Source organism: Strix aluco, chromosome Z (assembly GCF_031877795.1).
Source record: "Strix aluco isolate bStrAlu1 chromosome Z, bStrAlu1.hap1, whole genome shotgun sequence".
NCBI lineage: Eukaryota > Metazoa > Chordata > Aves > Strigiformes > Strigidae > Strix > Strix aluco.
Genome location: NC_133971.1, coordinates 13,628,481 through 13,650,427, shown reverse-complemented (window position 1 = coordinate 13,650,427; position 21,947 = coordinate 13,628,481). Strand labels below are relative to the sequence as shown.

Below are 21,947 nucleotides of genomic sequence, written 5' to 3'. Positions count from 1 at the left end.
GTTAAACAAATCAATGATTTTTTTCTAAAAGCCGTCATCATGCTATTAGGTATTCACCCATTAACAGTCTAAGATGAGGATTATAACAATCACACCCTCAAATCTAGTATGAAAAAAATATTTATTTCTGGTCAGATTGCATCATTTCAAGAAGTGGTCATGTACATTCCATAGTAGTAAAACCTGCTAGGGGCAAGACCATTTAGACCAAAAAAAAAAAAAAAAAAAATGAAGGATTGCTGAAAGGATAACACTGAGCAAAGCTTATCTGAAGAACAGAGAAAGAAAAGGCTGCTGTATTTGCCCCCTTGCCCCCGCACTTTTCTTCATATGAATGAAATACATTAAGTTTATGGTTTCACACTTTTTACAATAAAAGAAAAATAAAATTTCAGCACTCTCATTAAGCTGCATTTCTCTGAGACCTCCAAACTATGTAATTTTAAAAAGCAGTAAGTTTTTATCAGAATTAAAAAACATTAACTGGACATGTTTCCCCTTCCCTGACTCTCCATGTCTCCAGCTCCAAATGCATCCATAACCTCAGATCAATGGCTTAAACTTAGCCGTTGCCGATTTCAGTTACAGGATCAGAGCTGTATTTCAGCTCTGCAAGAAAGCAGCTCATACTGACCAAAACTGCAGTTCCACAAGAGGGAGACAAGAAAATCAAACACACTGATAGATTTATAGATTCGTAGGCCAGAAGGGAGCATTGTGACCGTCAAGTCTGACCTCCTCTGTAACAAAGGCTACTCAACTCTCCTGAATTAATTTATTTTTGAAGTATAACATCTCTTTAAACAGCATTCTGAACCTGGTGAAAACTTTTTCACTTTACAGAATCGAACTGAAAAGTGACTAGATCCCTCACCTCTGTGAAAAGAACTGAAAGCAGAGTTACGTTAAGGATATACAGGTATCTCCTTTGGGTTCTCCCAATGCGGCTCTTTTCCCATATCAATTTCAAAACATCTTTTCTTTCTTCTGTGCTAACACTTTAAAACTTTTTCCCAATAATTCACATCCATGGGTGCTCACATCCTATCTTTTCTGTAGTTCTCTGTTTCCAAAGAAGACACAGGCAAATAAATCACAATTTAAACGCTGCTGTTATGCTTCCAGTGAGGACAGCAAAAATTAATTTGAGGCAATAGCAAAAGATTGTCAGATTTCAAGGGTGAGAGGCAAAACCTTACCATTTGTCTCATGACACACCACAGGTTTCAGCTTCAAGGCTGTTGGCATTTATAAACCCAATCTAAATACATACTTACACAAGTTTTATTTTAATCACTGAAATATAAAACCTCCCAATGCACAAGTTATCACTTTCTTTAAAAGTAAATAATACTGAAGTGTAGCTGGTTTTGTTCCAACAATCATTTTAGCACATCTAACTATACATAACCAACTAATGAAGATGTATGAATTAAGTGTTCTATACTGAGAGGTCTATAAGGCATGAAAAAGTCTATGAATTCATTACTTGCACAACAATAGCACAAAAAAGCCATACCAAGTCATGTATCACTGACAGGCATAGATGCACAAGGTCCACAACCTAACAAAGCACCTCAAGTATCACAGAAGTTCTAACTGTGTACATGGACAATTTACAGAAAGAATTACAAGCAGGCGAAGCAAAGAAGTCACCTGCATGAAGAAACAGAAAAACTACAGACAAACAGGGTACAAGCATTACTTTGTTTTGCAAGAAACTAAAGATCAGTGGTACAGCTACCTAAATAATAATAATACTGGAAGGAAGGAGAATGAAACAAAGAGAAGACTGCCTTCCAGTGGAGGATGAGATTAATCCCAAGTAGAAAGAACCAAAATTACCTTTCAATGAAAAGTGCATTCACTGCCAATTCTAAAAGTGGCATTCTCCTAAATTTATCCTGAAATTTATAACAGCATATCGGAAGGTACTGAAAGGCAGAGGTCTGCAACTAATGAAGCAAGCATCAACTGAATTTTCTCATACTCTATGAATCTTTTTACATATCATCAAAGGTGCATCTGTGTGTTTAAAATGGCATAAAGCCTGCTATTTTCAGCTGGAGTCTTTCATTACTTTTCAGCTTATTATTTCAGTAATATTAACTATCAAAATCATGGCAGAAAAGATCGTGATATTGAAAAAGTTGTGGTTTAGAAGGAAAATCATGAAGTATAAACATGGTCTTTGGAATGTTTTAACAATACTATCCTTATATACATACAAAATACAGCAAACTGCCTCAGACATTCCTTCACATCACTTGTAGCAGAATGGCACACTTCAGTTGTACACACACCACAAAATAGCATATGTAAACGGAATATGAAGAAGGAAACTTTGGTTTTTTAAATTGTTTCCCCATCAGGGAAGGCAAAATTATTTTAGGAAAGATGATTAATAGCCTCAACTTTTTCCAAAATCTTTCCCCCATAAATGCAGCATTTGACCTGATCAAATGTGGAGGATGTTTCAGAATTAATTTAGATACATACCCCTAAGTACAGGTTTATTTAAAGCTGAAAAGGAATGTGGCAGCAGATAGTTTTCAGGACAATTACACAGATTTAGAGAGTTTATTTCCTCATTCAACAGTTATTTTTTTGCACTAATCATATTGCTTCACTTAGAAAAGAATATTCACTGACAGAAGTAAGAGAACTTAGAAATTACTGTGATTACCAAAATCACCCAATTAAAAGATAAAACTTGATCATGTGAAAATACATATGAATATGTAACTACAGTTTTACAATGAAAATTAAATTTGATTTTAATTTTATGTATACACGTATCCCATGTGTGGCTGCCACTTTCATACTACACATGGTGGCAGCATATGATAAATTGTATTTATTATGTACCATGGAACAACTCACTTATACTCTGCCCTCTAAATCTATTTCTGTTAGGGATATTTCCTTTACTTTAAATACTCTACAGCATCCCAGGTTTTTAAAATCATTATTTTCTTCCCAAATGGAAAAATCAAATCCTTAGAATAGAACACAAGCAATGCAATAATTGCCTTACATTCTGATAACTTGCAATCCAAAAGAATAGGAACTATTTTTCCCCAGCACTGGTAAAAAAGGGAGCTCTTCATTGTATTTTTGTCCACTGATAAAACTATTCAAGTGACCATTAGCAGAAAAATTAAAATATTGTACATGCCATATTTTCAGAAGTCCAGGTAAGTGGACACACTATAACTACAGATACTTGTTTTTACAAGTACAGGAATGGAAAAATATGGAAGTGTTTAACACTAATTCCTATGCAGCCTTTTTCTAAGCACATTAGAGAAGAGAGAAATAACTAGAGCATACCAGAGTGTGCCCTGTTGGATGTTGTAGTTACAATGGTTTTGAAACAAACTCATGCAAATACTGCTTTTGCATGTGTGAAGCAGTGCAAGTTAACCTGCCAACCACACGTATGTGCACCCAGCACACACACAAAAATTCATGCATCAAACCAGACCTAACCTCTGTAGCCGAGTTAAGGATCTTCATCCACATCTTTTCTATATATTGTTATCGTCACATCACAAGTCAATACACAATTACTATTGTATCATTCTAATCCTTCAAGTTCAAGCTTTTAAGAACCAGTTCCCAATTTCTATAGGTCTCCTGCCAGCAGAATTGTGGCAACACAAACAAATTTGTGTTTGAAAACTTTGAGACCTATGGTGTGGCTTGAGAAGAAAGAGTCAGCATGGGGTCTACCACTGGGAGGTGGTCAAAGATATTGCCAGAATTTGATTCACATTTCATTCATAGTGGATAGGAAGGCCACAGGCTCTGAAAGCCTTTAGAGCATCAGCTCTGAAGTATCATTCCTAGAAGACTTGATATTCTTCTGGGTTTGCAAGTCTCCATGGTCACATGGATGAAGTAAATCTCCTTTGTGATCAAGAACATACATGCAACAAACTCTTTTTCTTTAAGGTGAGATTTCTGTACATCGGTGTGTTTTTGGATTTGTTTTTAACCAGATGTTTACCTTTAGATTGCAAGGAGAAAGAGACACTATTTCTCTGGATGGTGAACAGGTTATAAGGAATACTACTGAATGTATTTCTTGGAGCTACAGTCTGAATCACTACTTGCAGCACCAAATACCGCTGTAGAATAGAAAGCTTTTAGTTATTCCTATGTGCAGTGAGGAAGATGAACTATTGGGCTACTGAAGCTCGGATATCAGGAATCTCTGCTACTTTTATGTGAGACACTGTGGAAGTGAATCAAAATGAAGACAATTTTTAAAGAATTTTACACAGATCAACACCTAGCCATCTTACATAAATCAGAAACTTATAGTATCACTATCTACTGTTACATTCCTCAAGAGTTTTCTTTAAGGCAATGCTTTTAATGTTTTCTGAGGTAAAAAAGGCTATGGAAACACACTATCCATCTGCCTCTTGCTACTTCAAGTTCTAAAAGCTCTGTTGCTCTGTGAAGTGTCACTGAAATCGGCTACAGTATTGAAAGTGAGACATTTCATCAAAATTAGCAGCCAAAATTGACAGACCCACGCTTACGCTGTCACTGAGATAAGGACAGCTGTAATCCACCCAAAGCAGCAGATACGTTTTTAGTCTATTATGTACAGACTAGCAGAGAGAACTGTAGCTCTACAATATACAGAGCAAGAATTTCCTCTTACACAATCACAGATGGCTCGTTTGTTTCACTATTAACAGGAAAGCATATTTAAGATACTGAATCAGTGAGGGGATATAGGCCAGCTTTATCACAAGCTATCTGAACAGGGTAATGAAAATCCACCACTTGGTTTTCATTATTTATTTTCCAAGATTTCATTTACCCCATAGAAGATACGCAGTGATATATGAACTTGCATGTAGGAGTCTGGGCCACACTGGAGGGAAGTTAGTGCAGGCAGAAGAATGCAAGGATGAAGATGGCAAAAACACACAAGATAGCAGAGAAGTGAGAAACACCTGTGGTCAGCAAAAGCACACAAGTCTGAGCAAAACAGGGTATGAGACAAGGGAGTTTTTGGCAAGTTTTGGGCTTTACGTACTAATTGCAGTTAACCAATGCAAATGCTTGTAGAGGCGCATGAACAGCACGTGCAGATAACCTGTAGCCTATTAGAAGATAGATGAGCGTGTGTACGGAACTTAGTAGAATATAAATGTAACCAGGATTGGGAAATAAAGGTGGACGATCTGATCATCATATTGGTGTTGTGTCATTCCTGTTCCCGCACAGAGAAATAAGGACACCGGCTAATGGTGACCCCAACACTTGCACATTACTTTAGGAAACAGGGAAAGCAATTCACCCATTTTAGAGTGTTAGGAGCTAAAGGTACCTTTTTTAAAATTATGAGATTGATGAAGACAATTCATTAATAATTACTAACATACATTGCAATTCTCAGAAACTAATTCATTTAACAGAATCGAGGAACAACCATAACATCGTCATTAACTACTAATATGGCATAAGTCACATACAATTTTAGACAATGTAAACAATACACATTTTAATATTCAAAGCACAAAAGTTACAGTATTTCATCTACATAGTCATTTATACCCCTGTATACCTTTGCCTAATGTCCCTTTTAAGGGCTTAGAAAAGGTATGAAATAAATGTTCCATGTGAAACCAACAGCTCCCTTTCAGGGCTCAACATGATAACCAGTACCCCTCAGGAAAAGAAAACAGACATGCTTGACCACCCAGATGTTTTCAAGGCACTGCTTCCTATGAGCGCATAACGAGCAGGGAGAAATTCAAAATTCCTTAGTTAGCAAAACTGTAATTCTCCTCTTCTAGAGCTCATAAATATACAGAAGTGGCAAGCCACAGGACAGGGTAGGGGTGCAACAATTTCTTATACATAAAGCAGTACAGTTGACTGTGGTGTTTCTTGAAAAAAGAAAATACTATTGGTTTTCTGATCATATCTTAAGGTTCTTGAAAATATACTGCTTTTTCATACTAAACAACCTATACCCTGCTAACAGTCTCAATTATACCTGTAAGAGTAGCCATAAAAAAAAGGATGCACGTTCCATAGACAGCATAGGTACATACTGGGTTTTCATGCCACCTGCAAACAAAATCCTACTTGCACCAACCCTTTTCTGGTTTAGCTATTCAGAGGGCTTAGAGGTAATACATCAGTCATGAAAATATCAGACGAAAAATAATCGTTGAAGAAGCAAACTTATTCAAGTAAGTTTTAAATAAGTAATCAACCTCCCTTTCAATGACAGAACATATAGAACATTGGTTACAACAGACGTTTCAGCTTCACTGGTTCTGCCTTTTGCATCAAACACTGCATTTCTTATTGCAGCAAAAAGCATAGATGAATCACCAATCCAACCAAGATAGCAAGCCCTCCAATTTTCCCAATTTTCCGTAATTATACAATAGCATAAAATAAATTTATTTCTGAAAGCACAGGCACATCAGGAGTACAGTCTGTTTCCCTCATGGATCTCTTTTCAACAAGAACTGAGTAGTTACACACGTAACGAAGTGTTCTGCCTTTTAAAAAAGTTGCTGAACTACTTGTTTCAGTATTTCCCCAAGGAATGCCAAACAAAAAACATACAGGAGTTACATCATTTTAAATCTGAAAGTTTGTAGTCTCCAGAGTTTTTGGAGAACAAATAAAAAGAATCTTCTAAATTGAGCCATTTTCTAACACCTGGCTCAGAGCATTTTAGATTCTGTATATGGAAAAGGAAGCAAATTCTTAAAAAATTCTCATGGCAAAACAGTAACAGCAGCAATTACACTCTGAGTAAACCCTCCTAGATACTTAGAAGTTTGGTTATGTGAAAACTGTAATAGACAAGCTGCATTCCAACCACAATGATTAAACTTTGGAAGGGTTTAAGTTCTTGTTTTATTTTTAAATCACTCTGAACAATGATGCCTCTAGTCTCCTTTATTTTGATGCCCCATTTTCCATTTTAGAAGCATTGAATTTCAATACTTGCAGTACTGAAACATTTTCTCAATGAGATAACATATTAATGTACTTTCCCTTAAAGAAGTATAATGCTGTTATTTCCACTGTAAGATTCAACACTTCTCACTACGTGGTCATTCTTTTTCACAAGAGCACCCTCCTTCATTAGAGAGCAGTAGTTAAGCATTTCAACATTCAAATTAATTCAGAAGGTAGTTCACCTTGCCAAAGTCTTGACTCCCCACAGACCTAAGATCCATTACAAACCAAACTACAGAAGTTCAGAATAAAACTCCAGAAAACTACAGAAGTTCAGAATAATCTCCTACTGATCACTAGTTTTAATTTGTCCCATATTTGATAAGAAGAGCACGTATAACAAGCATACAAAAAAAACCCATTTATTCATAATTACAGGTTACTGGAAAAACAGCATCATGCTAGGGAATTCATTCAGGATATGCTTTTACTGGCCAAATAATTAATGAAATACACTGAGATTCCACTTCAGTTGTAGGTTAGTTTTTCTCAGTTAACTTGAGCTCACTCTTTCCTCCCTTATTTACAGCAGGCAATCTCGTAATTCAACTTTGCTTCTTACTAACAACTTTCATCCTTTTTAGAATAGATAACCTAACACAGAGAATTAGGAATTTGTGATCAGCCAAGTGTATATTATCATCAAGTTATTCCGCCCATTACAAAGCCAATCATAATTTCTGAATTAAACTGACCACACACTGAGTATCTTCCACTGCACCACATAATTGCAGATATTCAGCAACAATCAAGGGTTAAAGGTATTCATGAAAGAGTAGCAGTTAACCAATCTCCTGCTGATTATTACATCTTTTACTCAAATGACACTAGGTTGACTTGAGCACTTACCTAGGTTTTTTAATCTCCACAACACAATGAAAGAATGTACTATTGCTTTACTAAAAATATGATGGAACTGGATATAGACATATGCACCACAATAGGGCATACTGTGATGAAAGAAAAAGTAAAATGTTTTCTAGCTTTATTGAGATGAAAACAAGAGTTGATGCTAAAAATCACCAGTCCACTGTGACAGCATACAGAAGAGTGGAACAAACATGGTGACTGCATTTCACCAGTGAAGTCAGAATAATTTAAAGTGCTGTTCTATCAGCCCAAGGGAGGGCTTGCAGGAATATTAACAGGTAATGTAAGGTAAAAATTAGCAAAGTCCACATTCCCACCTGCTTCTACAGGACAGAATTGCAGTTTACAGTAAGACATCTGATTCCACTTGAATGTACAAGTCTGACTAAAACCCAGAGGTACAAATACCCAGCAGCACGTGCCAAGGCCAAACTGTGGCAGTCAATCCACTCAAAGACTTAAGTCAGTAAAACTGCATCTGCTTTTAAACCTAGGAACGTAAGAGATTAGAGGTAGCAGCTCATCGTCCAACACAAAAGTAGGCTCTGCAGTACGTTCTCAAATTGAAAAATGCCTGCAGAAAAATCCCTGCTATATACTTCTGCTTGTTTGGAACTAAGCAAAATCAAAGAAGAGGAAATTCCATTCCCACCAGAGAGATCTGCATAAACTATATTTCCCCTCCCTGCTCCAGTGCCTGTAAGTCAGCAGTGTCATTCAATTCAGTTTGAGTCTCTTTGTTTTGAGAGTTATAGCCATCATCAGAATCATGGGAGTACTTCAGCTTGAGGAATGAGAGTTACTGTTCCCACTCTGTCTGCTTCCATCCTCTGCTACATTACAATCACTCTGCAAGTACCATAGGCATGAAAGCATGTTGACACACAGAGAGGAAAACAAAAATGTTACTGCATCGATTTAAAAACGTGCCATATCTAGTCATCCCTTAATATAAGGATACTGCACCACAGCAAAGAAACTGAGCAGAAAGGAGTATACCTCATCAGCTTCCAAGCAAAATCCACCATTTTAGGCCAAACTTCACTAGGAAGTTCAGAGTTCCAATACTCACATTTCTGAAAACTGAAACTGCCACAACAGAAATCAAGTTTTCTACAGCGATAATTAGTCTCAAGCAGCATCAGGAAAAAAATTTCTACAATGCTTAAGATGAAGTGTCTTGACAACACATGGTTTCGCTATTAAAATTCAGTTCAGTGGAGCAGTACCTTAGCCTCTACAGCCTTTTTTTTAAATTAATAATCTCATCCTAATTATGCATAGGTACCAAATTCCTAGGACTGCTAAGAACAGTCAGGGAGGTTGTACTTGCTCCATAGGAAACCCAAATAATGCCCTAACCTACTGCTACCCACCTAGGCAACACAAGGAGTACTCACTTTCAGGTTATCAGCACCTCTTACTATGCCTTCAGAACCCGACTGCAGACAGCAGAAGTGTTGACAATGATTTTCCTACACTTACAACAGTATTACCCCATGCCTATTTTATCTGACTTATTTTAAAGTTAGAGCTGTGAGTGACATTAGTTTAAAATTTTAACACATACTTCCGAGAGTGGAAATCAGACCATCAGCAGTAGATCTGTGCATCAGCACACGCTTCTCAAGCAACTTCTTATTAAATATTTTCTCATTAAATGTTAAAAACTATAGATGAATCAGTGTTTGAATTAACGTGATTACTGGCTACACAATGAAATCCAGTAGTCAGTTTTCTTCCGCTTTTTGTGTTGGAGACTAGGAGACAACATTATAGCTAAATTTTCCTAAATCCACCCCAGTGCCAGTCATTTTTCCAGTCTCTTTTCTTCCTGCTCTCCATGTCCTTTTTACCCTCTTTATCTCCCTCTCACTTCCACCCCTACAAATCCTTTAAGGGGTTGCAGAAGCTTTTGATCTAAGGCCAGGAAAGTCCATCACTAAATTCCTGAGTCTTATTCCTTGTTAATCACAGATTATAAAATTTTATTCAGTTATCCTCTAAGCAAAGTCCAGTAACAAGCTGAGAAAGCCTGTATTCCCAGAAAGGCGTCTAAACTTCAAACACTATAAATGATTACACATCAATTTCTTCTAGTTGGATAGTTTACTGCCAAATCACCATTACTCCCTTGCTTCTCATGTGGCTAATTTTACAAGCATGAAAGTTTGTGGCCTCACTTTTATAACACTTTCCACTTTTTCCACTTTCTTCTTTTTAAAAGATACTGGCAATACAATTCTAGACGACATTTTAAGATAACCACCACTAACATCACACACAGAGAACTCAAATATCACAGCAGACAAGCAGAATAAACCCTTATTCAGAGTCATTACTAACATACAGTCAGAAGCTTCAGTTCTAGGGATGAAGCGCTACATTTAACCTAGCTCGCTGATCTCTACTGCACGGGTCCTGCAGACCAAATGAAAATCTAAAAGAATAAGGCACACTCAGCTGACAACACAGTCTAAGGAAGGTAATTTTAACAGCCCCAGCTTCTTCATCATCTAGAAGCAGAAACCGGTCCTAGTGAGACTTTTCACTGTTTGGGGAAAGTCTCTCATGAGGGAGGAAGATCATTATATGGGATACCTGGAAAATAGAAGCATGGTGTTCATGTACAAAATAGGGATATAATGCTAGTTGCTACACACATTTGATATCTACTGGTTTTATACCATTCATAGGATACAGAAGAGGATTATACCTACATTCAGCTCTAATAAACTGTGCAAAGTACTTGGAGTAACATCTCCTTTGAGTTCTAGAATACACTCAAATACATCCTGTCAGCTGGAAGCTAACTAAGGCTGATGGGAGGAGACCTACTTCACCACCAAGTGGGTACGTTTCGAACATATGTTGGATACGCTTGCAAGACTTTTCAACCTAGGTCAGTCTTCTATGAGATATTATTATTTAAACTACTTTTCCCATTGTTCTTTAACTAACGATACTCTGCAGCACAAGATCTGTTCTCAATTCTGAGAAATCAAAAGCTCTCAATGGGAGGAGAGTTAACCCCGGCCATCACCACTTCTGTATTTCATCCACCAAGAATGAGCAAGAAAAGCATCAGAATTAATAAAGCCATTAGTTTTGATCGGACAATTTAGGAAAGAAGTCAAACATCTAGAACTCTGTCAAGAAACTGAATATACAAATGTGTTTTAAACCCAAATGTGCAGTGACTATTTAAAAAACAATGATATAGAGATACATCCAGATTTGTGAAACAGAGCACCCAGTCATCAACTTCTTGCATCAGTTTGTCAAAAAGTATTATAGTTTCAGGGCTCTGGACCAGGTCTACTCCAGCCTTTTACTGTGTACAAATATTGAGTATAAAGGAGTGCTTATGAAGATGGATGTTCATTTCCCTCTCTCTACTACTAAATTAGAACCACTGAATTAGAACTGCAATTAAGAATCTGTTAGAAGGCAAATACAGATAAAGAAATATGAATGCAAATACATATTCATGGGTAAGGAGTTAGTGAAATAAAATACACAAGGGAGAACAACTCTCTAGTCTTATAAGCTAGAAGCAGTTGAAGCACGGAAAACCTGCTACCATTACGTAGCAATTTTACCATTTCATAGGAATAAATACTTCCCATTTTAAAAAGATTCTCAGTGATTAGTCTTTGATGTTGAGCTGGTTTTAAGTCAAAACAAGAATATGGCATTCAAATCTATACAATGGCTTAGCATTCAAATAACTCCTTCAGTTCAGACTCAGTATTTCTGAAAACTAGCTAACTATTTTGGGGAGATTTTAGAGACAGACCCAAGATAGCTACTAAAGCAATTTCTATTATATCTTCTTCACGTTTCTCACAACTGCCATCCTTGTACACGCTCATTAACTTGTAAAGTATTAAATAGCTGTTCACAGACACAACCAACAACCTTAAGCATTGAAGACGTGAATTCCTGGACAGAAAGAGCGACAATTTAAAGCAACCCAAGTTTCAGATGCAGGTTCCTTTCGCCCTCTAATAAGTGTATTTAAAAATAAATTCAGCTATGCCTGATACTCATTCCATAAAACTGAATACAGACATTAATTGATTTGAAAAATTCCCTACAATTCTAAAATAAAACATTTACATAAAGTCCTTTTTATAAATTGTGGTTTGCTCAAGATACTCTCATTCACTTATCTAACCAATTATTGTTTCTAAAGAATGTATTTTATGTGTTTGCAATCATTTATTATCTAGGTTATAATTTTGCAGCTTCTCAGGCAACAAATGGCTGTCTTGCATCTGGGAAATAAAACACACAAAAGGGTGTTGCTGTGCTGTTTGAATACATGCAATTACTGGTAGTTACATTCTAATTAGCATAATTAGTTTTGAAACAGTTCTCATAACAACTGTCAACATTATGTCAATTTAGCTGAAGTTAATGGCATATTTAATAGACACTCATTTTCAGTATTATAATATTTAAAAGAAAGGAAGAGGCAAAGCCCTTTCTGAAGAAGCAAAACTGCTTTTCATAGACACTGAACATTTCTTACTTTGCTTCTTTTCAGCAATCCATCTTATAAAACAGCACTCTATATAATTACCACCCTCCAGCTTCCATAAGACCATTCTTACAAATTAATACAGATAAAGTGGCAATAAAAAGCAGGTATACTAAAGTATACATGCTTGCACATTCAGTCTTCTGTTGTTTTGGGAAAGGCAACAATATTTTGACAGTTGGGGTGGGAGGAAGTTGGAAAAAAAAAGGTAAAAGGAAGTAAATCATGAAAAAAATAGAGGTAAATACTATGCTAAAAAGTAGTAAATGCTTCTAGTCATACCTGGATAAAACATCCCATCACTGCTTACCAGGAAAGGGTATAAGCAGTTTTATCCTTCCAGTTTTGGTAAGTTGCCAGATACTATTTACTAGTAGTCAAAGATGTTCCATTATTAAACCAAGTAAAAATTTAGTCATTTCACTGACATCTTATAAGTTTCCAAGAAGAAACAACATGCCTTTCTGAGTTTGCTTTACTTCATACCATGAATACTCATCTTCCACAACAGAAGGAACTGCCAACCTACGCTCAGTACTTGCCATAAAGATGAAGTTACGCAACAGTCTTGATTGAATTTAAAAGCCAAGTCTATTACAACGTACATATCCTCATTTGAGGATCATGTTTATGGTGTATTTTTATTATGTGGATATTTCAAAGAGCAAGTTACTGTTCAGCAGTCATGAAATATGCTGTCTTTAAAAAGCTCTCTAGACTGCGAGAAGTCTGTGGTTTTCTTTTAATTTATATAAAACAGATAAATAAAATGGAAGACTTTATGCTCCTTAAAGTAGATTACTTTCTAAAAAAAAAAAAAAAAACACCCAAAAAAACCCCAAACAGACAGAAATGAACACCCCCCACCCCAAAATAGAACAGGAGTTTAATATTAACCCATGGCAAAGACAAAGCAAATCTACAGAAGTTTTACCCAATTAATTTTGACAAATTCTTTTCCTTTCATCTATACATTTATCATCATGCATCATAAAGGCACCTTATGTTCAGGTCTCTTCTGTTTTTATGTATGCAGCTATCCGGAAAAAGTTAAAACTGGGAACTTCATTCAGTCCATGCCACCCACGCAAAATATCTTTCTGCCTATAAAATGGTAAGTAATTGTTCAGTTACTTTAAGACTCATTATCACAATTTTAAGCACATCAGCTTATTACAACAAAATATTAATAAAAATGGCTTTATTTCAGTTTATTTCAAAGTATTTTCCCAAAATTCTGCTAACAGTAATAAAAATGGACAAGTCAAAACAGTAAGTAGTAATGGTATTTGTAAACACTTGTGGAGTGGCAGAAGGGCTGGGAGAGGACAGGAGAAGTACTCCCAAACTCTGGACACTGAATGAGGCAGCAACTTTAAGATAACTCCCAGTGTTATGTCATTGGGATGTCATGTCAATGGGATGTTTTGTCTAGGTATGACTAGAGGCATTTACTACTTTTTAGCATACTATTTTTTCAAGATTTACCTCCTGATTTTTTTTTTTTCCCCTACTTCCTCCCCCCTGCCACCAACTGTCAAAATATTGTTGCCTTCCCCAAAGGTGAAAAGAACCTTTCAGGGGCTGATTCACTGTACCCTGAAATAGATACCTGAAATCAGGCAAGATGACCGTCAGTCTACAGGGCAGGGAAAGCCAAATAAGCTAGCCCTACCACAATTTCCCTACACTCTCACAAAACACGGCACTGAGACACACACTCTGAGTTGTCTTCCAGGAGCATGTGTTGTTCTCCACTGACTATAGAGAGGAAGAGACTGATCAGACCCACACTTGACCTGAGAGAACATCCTAAAGCAGAACTGCCCCTCACTTCAGCTTCAACTTTCCATTTAGTGTTGAAGACATTTTGTATCATTTTATTAATGTTTCTATGTTAATACTCTCTGCAGACTCCCATTGTCTGAGTGACCACTACAGAATCTGCCTGTCATGGAAGTAGATGAGTAACAAGACTGTCACTTAGCCACCTCTAAATTAAGAGTCCCCAGCAAATCCAATATAATGCCTATTCATCTGAAAATCAGCCTTCCCCATGCACATTTTTAACCCACTTACATGTTTCTATATGGAAACTGTATTTTTCATTTATAGTCCAACTGCCTCTATTACAGGAGTGAATCATGCATAGCTATTGAACTCAATCTAAAGCAACACCTGCAGCCCGTTTTTAATCAATATTCCATAACTCACTTAAAAATCTATGATTTACCACTGAAAAGATTTACATCTGCGACACAGTAAGTAATCTAAGAAAGTTTTTACAAATTCTTGACAGAAAAAGGGAAAAGTCTTTTCTACCCCATCTCCCATTCCACTAAACACTAGTACAAATCTTTGAGCTGCTAGCTTGTCATTCTTGTTTATACTGACACGTAATCACTGCTCAAAGTCAGGTTCACATCAGTTGGTTATCAACCCCAGCAAGAATGATCTGTCCTAGTAGAGGAACAAATAATGGGTTAATAATTTTTCAGATGAGGGAGACATTACACTTAAAATCATTTCAGCTCAAGACTGAACAGCTACATGGGAATTCTTCATACAAGTATCTTCTGTGTAACATCAAACTCTTTCCTAAATATAATTAAAAGCTCCCATTACTTGAACATAATGTTAAGCCTCCCAAACTCGACTCTGTCAAAGCACAGAACCAAGACCAAAAAAAAAAAGGGGGGGAGGAGGGCAAGTGACCCCTAACTTACGGCCCCTTTTAAGCAACGGCCAGAGTCTTTGGGAAGTCTGACAGCAAAGTATTTGTCAGAGAAGGCTTGAAAAGAGCTCTGCCTATGTGACAATGTAATATCCTTAGGAGGCAAGTCTGATCAGCAGTTCCAGATAAGAAATAAATACTTGAGGAACCTGCATCTCCACCCCGTGCACAGCCTGCTCAGATCTGCCTGCAAAAAAGGCTCTCACCTGCTTTTGCACCAGCATGAAAGAAGGTGCACTCAGGCTCAGATAAAAGATGTGGAGAGACAGGAAGGAAGACATCTGTGGCAAACAAATATACCATAAAACTCAATAGGTGATGAGTGAAAGGCCCTTAAGGAAGCATGGCTCACTGAATTTTTCATTAGACTGTTGTTTTATGACCATTTAAAATACTTATTGTCAAAATGCTGCTGAATATTCCTCTTCCTATAGTTTAAGCATTACACCAAAACAAAAGCACAATGATGCTAGTAGCATTACACCTAATAGTTGTGCAAACAGAAACAGAGAATCAAATAGAAACACAGCAGTTCTTAAATTTAGTTAATTTAGATCATTAGAAGAAATTATTTTAATTCCCAACTACAGAAAAGAAGGAAAAAAATGCAGTTTGAGTTTGATGCAGTTTAAGTTGATTACTGACCATTAATCTATTTTCCTTTTCATTTCAACTATACATAATCCAAATACTTCCTTCACAATGAACTATGTTTCTCCTAACAAACTAGAAAACAAAAATACATACATTGATACTGAATTCCCTGGAAGTATCAGGGCTCAAAACATAGAACTTCCAATAGAATCAAGTATTTGTAACAGGTGTGGAGTCCAATAAACCACATCGGCCTCAAAGAGACACAATTACCACCACTACGCGGAAACTATGATTACATTTATAAGAGCAGATTTGTTGCACCTGAAGTGAAATACTATTTCAGATAGTCTCATGCAGAAACCAGCCATCTACATACCAGTATGATATGAAAAACTGGCATGGTGCTATCTGTTCAGCATTGTCTGATCATAGCCTTCTTTAACCTGAACATTGTGTAAAAAAAAAAAAAAAAAATACAACCAAACAAACAAGTTTCCCTTAGAAAGTAGACATGGATCAGCAAAGTTTTAATAACCAGCCAAAAGGCAGAAGCGGGAAGGAGGGGAAAGATTAATAAAACTTTTCTGCTTTTTTATACAACAAGAAGTACAATCATTAAAGTAATTCTTCGAAAAAAAAAGAAATAGGCTAGTATATAGGGTCCTTCATTAAATTTCAACACTTCTTAAGATCTTAATATACAGAAGCACAAAGCAGCATAATAGATGCTTGAAAATAAAAAGCTGGAAGTTTGTATATGAGGCATCTCTTCCCCCTTCTCTTCCCTTATAATCTTTATCCCAAAGACTTAATTAACCTCATGCTTCATACAACCCCATGTTCCCGTGAGGACAGAGTCCTGCAGAAAGTGGAAACAAAGACATTGATAGAAACGAATGCTCAGGAAAAAGGACAGTTACCTTCCATTAAAAAGCACACCTTTTATGCCTTTTATTTTTGTTTTGTTTGGGGTTTTTTTTAGAAAGAAATAATTTAAATGCAAACAGCAACATTAATGCAACAGTCATCCCAGACTTTATGCAAAATCCACTAACCTAATTCAGAATTACTACGACCATAAACATTATTCTGCTGCACTGAACATATTAAGCAATGTTGTATGCAGGAATGCATTAGGTACTTTAACAATGCAGCTTAAGGCGGAGAGGTAGATCTGGAAATAAGTTCTGGTTTGATCCCCATCCCCCCACCAACAGATACAGAGATGCAATACCATTTTTTTGTACACTCCTAGCTTTGAAAATAATTACTCACCAAACCAGCAGTAAGCGAAGGTGCTGACTGCCCAAGTGCTTGGTAGTGCATGCGAACAAGATTTGAGGTTTCTACAGGTTGCCACTGCTGCTGTCCGGTTGCATTGGGAAGCAGATACTTGCCTGTCAAGTTGAGAAAGAGTGTGTTAAAGTATCAGATGTTACAGATGAGGCAATACAATGGACAGAGTTTACTATAATGCTCTTACCACTCTAAAACATTTGTTTCTTTCACTACAGCCCTGACCATCAAAACAGAATTTCTACTATTCACTTGCTAGCTGTTCATATCACCCTTCCACAAGCTACACTTCTCTGAAGCAAATTAATTTTTTCAATATTGTCTCAAGTGTACCTTTTTCATACCTAGAAACACAATTAATGCAACAACAGATGCAAACATCCAGAATGGTGGGTCTGAACCAAAGAAACTAAGTTCTAAAGGCTAGCCAAAAATAAAAATAAAATAACAATTAAAATAAAAATAAAATAAAAATATGCCACTATCTACCGCTTGAAGGAATAAGGTCACAAGTCCAAGATACAACGTGAGGTTTACCGGAGTAAGGCACTTACTATGTGGATAACAATTACACCACCCTGTGAGTGGGGACTATTCTGCTTCTATTCCAAAAAACCTTATGATCTACCTAATAGGTATCAACTCAATTCCCAAGAAAGTATCCTTGCCTAGTGTCCCAAGTAAGGGGAGACCACCAAGGCGTAAGCCAGCCATTCCTCAGGAGCACTCGCATGGGGCTCTCGGGGAGTGGTTGATACACCCCTCCTCAGCGGTTGTTATGCTCACCGCCTAGCTGTGAGCCAGGCAAGCTCGGACCCCGTGCAATGGAAGGTCAGACCCCCTATCAAAGCACTACCACTCAGTCTGGATGTCTCCCCACAGGTACTAGAGAGCATCTCTGACTCAGGAAGACCCTGAGCTGCAAGCCAGCAGCAGGGAGAATACTCAGGGAATTACATTAAGAGGGACAAGCATGTAATGATACCACTCCTTTTTGCTTACTTTCAGCCACTGTCAAGGAACAGGACAAGCAAATGGTCTTAGCAAATGTCCACCTTAAGTTCTTAGTTATCTCTGAAAACTATGCAAAAGTGAGACAATCACACTACTAAAGCAACTGACTTCTCTTAGAACACCAACAAACTGATGCAAAGCAACAATTCAAAATATTTTCCTTGTCTAAATCCAATCTAGGTTCAAGAACACAATGCAAGATTTTGATTGAACAGTTGAAATGAAAACCATCTTCCAAACCACACATCCTAAACATTTGTTTCCTGAAATTACTAATTCCCACCTCATTAATCTTGTCACCTCAGAGAACTATGAAGTGTAAGTGCATTTGTGTGACCACAGACACATGATTTGCACCCTGGTAGATGGGCACAGGTTTGCCAGGAAATCAAAGGCCCCAGCTTCATATCCTCATTTTTAACAGCAGATCCACAGTTGCTGAGGTCTCTGGAAACTGACTGTCTTGTGAGCTAGATAGCTCCCAAGCAGCAGCACAGGATAGTCTTTTTAATGCTTCCCAATTACTCTTCAAAATGTGCTATTATTCTTTGTTACCAGCAGGATCCATAGACATTTTTCACCCAATTTACTAACAGCTTGCCTGCAACTAGAAGAAAGATATACAGCAAAGCTGTGGTTTCTTGCCCAATTATCCAGGGTAACATTTTCCAGAACTGGAAAAACTGAATTAATTTCCCATCTGCTCTCTCTGCCTGTTTCTAATCAAAATCTAGTTACCTTTTTGCATAGGCTCCCACCATCCTCAACTAAAAGGATGACACCAAAAGCTTACGGCATTTATTGCAATGTCCACATTTTTGATATTCCATTGATGTCAATCCTGGAATATACCAATGACATATGCAGTCAGTTACAGTTTATATCTACCACCTCAGAAGGTTAACTCCACCTCATCCGGGCAGGAAAAGGAAAATTAAAAAGTGGATGGAAAAAACTAAGTTATACATACCTTGCATTTAAACAGGTATGTTTTATTTCTTTAATGCTTGACAGATTAAAAGAACTCTACACATTTTCTTTACTTGCTTTTTGACTCCGCTCCTGAGAGTCAATGGTAAGATGAGGTTTTTGGTGTGAAACCAGACACTTCCTAGTGCTGGGTCCCAGTTACAAAAATCTCTCAGGCTAGAATGCAGACTACAAACACAGTAATGAAACCCTGCAAGAAGGCTCCTAAAATTTCAGCAAAGTCAAGACAGCTTCAAACAAGACATCATACCACTGATGGTAACACCAGTAAAATGCTTTGGCAACATCTATTTTGTCAAGTAGACATACATTACACAAATCCCCCTTAGAAACTCTGTATTAACCCACTCTAGAAGCCACCAGGAAAATGATGTTAAAACAAGTTGTAACTTGATCACTGTAAGCACACTGTTAGTGTATTTTATCATTGTAGGAACCAATATTTGAAAAGCAATAGTTTTCCTCTGATCTTTAGAACAAAGGAGAATGCAGGCAAGAAACAGGTCTGTTTTAATAAAGCTTGTTCTAAAACTGGGGAAGAGCATCACTCTTTGGTTAACCAATGCACTTTCTAGTAGAGGTTTGAAACTAGCCTTGAAATCCATTGGCAGACACTAAGCCTTTCCCAGACTGCCTTAATTTTCATTTCAGATGAATCCCACTGAGCTTCCCAAGAAAAAAAAGGAAGGCAATCATTTGTGTTTTGTCCATAAATTAATGTAGTTTTTCTTAGGTTTGGATCCCAAGCCAAAAATGTTTAAATAACAAGTCAATGAGGTCTAGGAAGAGAAAGGCATATGAGAAATAAGTGCTACCATTAATGCTTGAACTTACTTTTTGTTTTAAATGGGAGCCAGATCCAAAACATGGAGAGCTAACACTGTGATTCCTGTTCATGTCAGTCAGTCAGCAGAGTAGAGCACCCTGTACCTTACCATGTGCAGGGCTAGGCTGACACAGAACATCTCTAACCTTTATTCTTTGTCCTTTACAGGCACCTATATTTTACCCAGTTTTTATCTTGCTCAAACATCTGAAAGAAAGTCTAAGATATTTTGGCGCAGAGGCTAGAGGAGAGGTAATCCTACCCTTTACAACAACAAAATCTTGTACTAAGCCCTTTCATCAACTGTAGGACTTTGCCTGACTGACAAGAAAGCAGAGTAGATTAAGTCAGCATCAGGGCCAGTGTCTGCACTGTAAGAATTCACTGAACATTCCATTATTTCTCCTGCATGATTATCCTCTAGAATACTGTGAAGTACCTATTTAGGGAGCTGACATGATTGAAATTGCCAATGAAAATGTGAGCATGTGTGATGCTGGAATGATCTCTCCTCCCATCCTTACCCCAAATGGGACCCTCAAGGGCAACACAGATTTCACAACACACCGAAATTAAGGCAAGCGTCAGACTATCTAGAACTCTAGTTCTTCTTTTCATAGTACATCCATCTACACTTTTCAACACAGAAATAGCATATAATAAATATGCCTTCTATGGAAGCAAAAATAGCCATGGTTCATGCAGAAAGATGGTAACAGATAAAACTCTGATCTGTTAATAACACTAACCTTTACACAGAGATACACTACCAGGAGATAAGCAGTTATCAACAGCAATGCCAACTGCAACAAAACATCCAGAAAATAACAACTGTACCTTTAATTCTGTGCTTCCTAAAATCAGAAAAGTTGTTCATACTTCACAGGAATACAATGAGGCTTTTTCACTTTCAAAACCAAATGGAACATCAACATTTCTTACAGAAAAAAAAAGATTTCTTCCAAAACCCAATCTGATTTCTTTGAGGGATTAGGGTGCCACTGCATTAAATCACCACACAATAAAACAGCCCCTGCCCACAGTGAGTTAGTCAGCAACTCTTTGTATTGCTCCATTAAAAAAAATAATTCAGTAATCCCCTTAGATTATCCACTTTTTCTTGAGGCTATAGTACTCCTACACTTTTTCCTGCCACAATTTCATTCATAACTGTATGCATTTTCCCCCTTTTAGATTTTAATAACCCCTTGAATTTGCACATATCTATGCTTTTCCTTGCTCTTAAGTGATTTAAATATCAGTATTACACATAAAACTTGAGTTGAAATGCATTAATGATTTTCACATCGCATTCATTTCTGCTTTCAAGTTTAATCCTCCAAGCAGCTACTTTCCTTTTTGAGTGAACTGACTTGTGGGGGACAGAGAGGAAGACCTCACCTCAACTCCACCTCATCCCTTCCATGTTAATTCAGCATTTTGGCCCTTACAAAGCACATAAACACTGCCTGTGTCTAGGGTGATCTCCATTTAACAACAGAGCATTGACACATTGGTAGCAATTTTCTTACAACTTTAATCAGCTATTGATACAGATGAGTCACCTACTGATACAGCTCCCCTACTGCTGTCCCATTCAATCCCAAAATGGCCTTTGACTTCCTCCCATGACTTCTGCAGAGGCTTTGCTGGCATCTCTGCAACCCTTCCTGTGGCTGAAACTATCAAGACAGCCTAAAGTCACAACACTGTTTGTAACCAATGGCATCTCTTCCCACATCTGAATGCAATCCTCGTTAGTTCAGCACATTTATCTAAACACATTTTGATGAAAGGTGACTTATGTTGATTATGTAATGGTAATAACTTAGCATTATTTAACAGTATTACATAATTGTGAGTGGACATAGGGAATACATCACTGGAGTTCAGTGTCATCTTCCCCTTGAACTTGCCTCTTGTATGTCTAGCTTCCTTTATAATGGATATTTGTAGAAAGTCCAAGCAGAATCTTTGTTACTTCTTCCTTCTATTTCATCCAATGTGTGCACATTTGTTGTATGACTTACTGTATATGGCCAAAAGAGACTAAAAAGCCACAT

General features: G+C 37.2%; 1 protein-coding gene across 1 annotated transcript in view; it reads right to left on the bottom strand.

Annotated features, from left to right (window-relative positions):
• Positions 1–21,947, bottom strand: part of MAST4 (microtubule associated serine/threonine kinase family member 4) — a 243,741-nt gene that overhangs the window by 209,733 nt on the left and 12,061 nt on the right. Inside the window, exon 2 of the mRNA XM_074811703.1 lies at positions 17,034–17,155. Within this exon, the coding sequence (XP_074667804.1) occupies positions 17,034–17,084 (51 nt within the window). The 5' untranslated portion in view covers positions 17,085–17,155. The remainder of the gene's footprint in view (positions 1–17,033; positions 17,156–21,947) is intronic.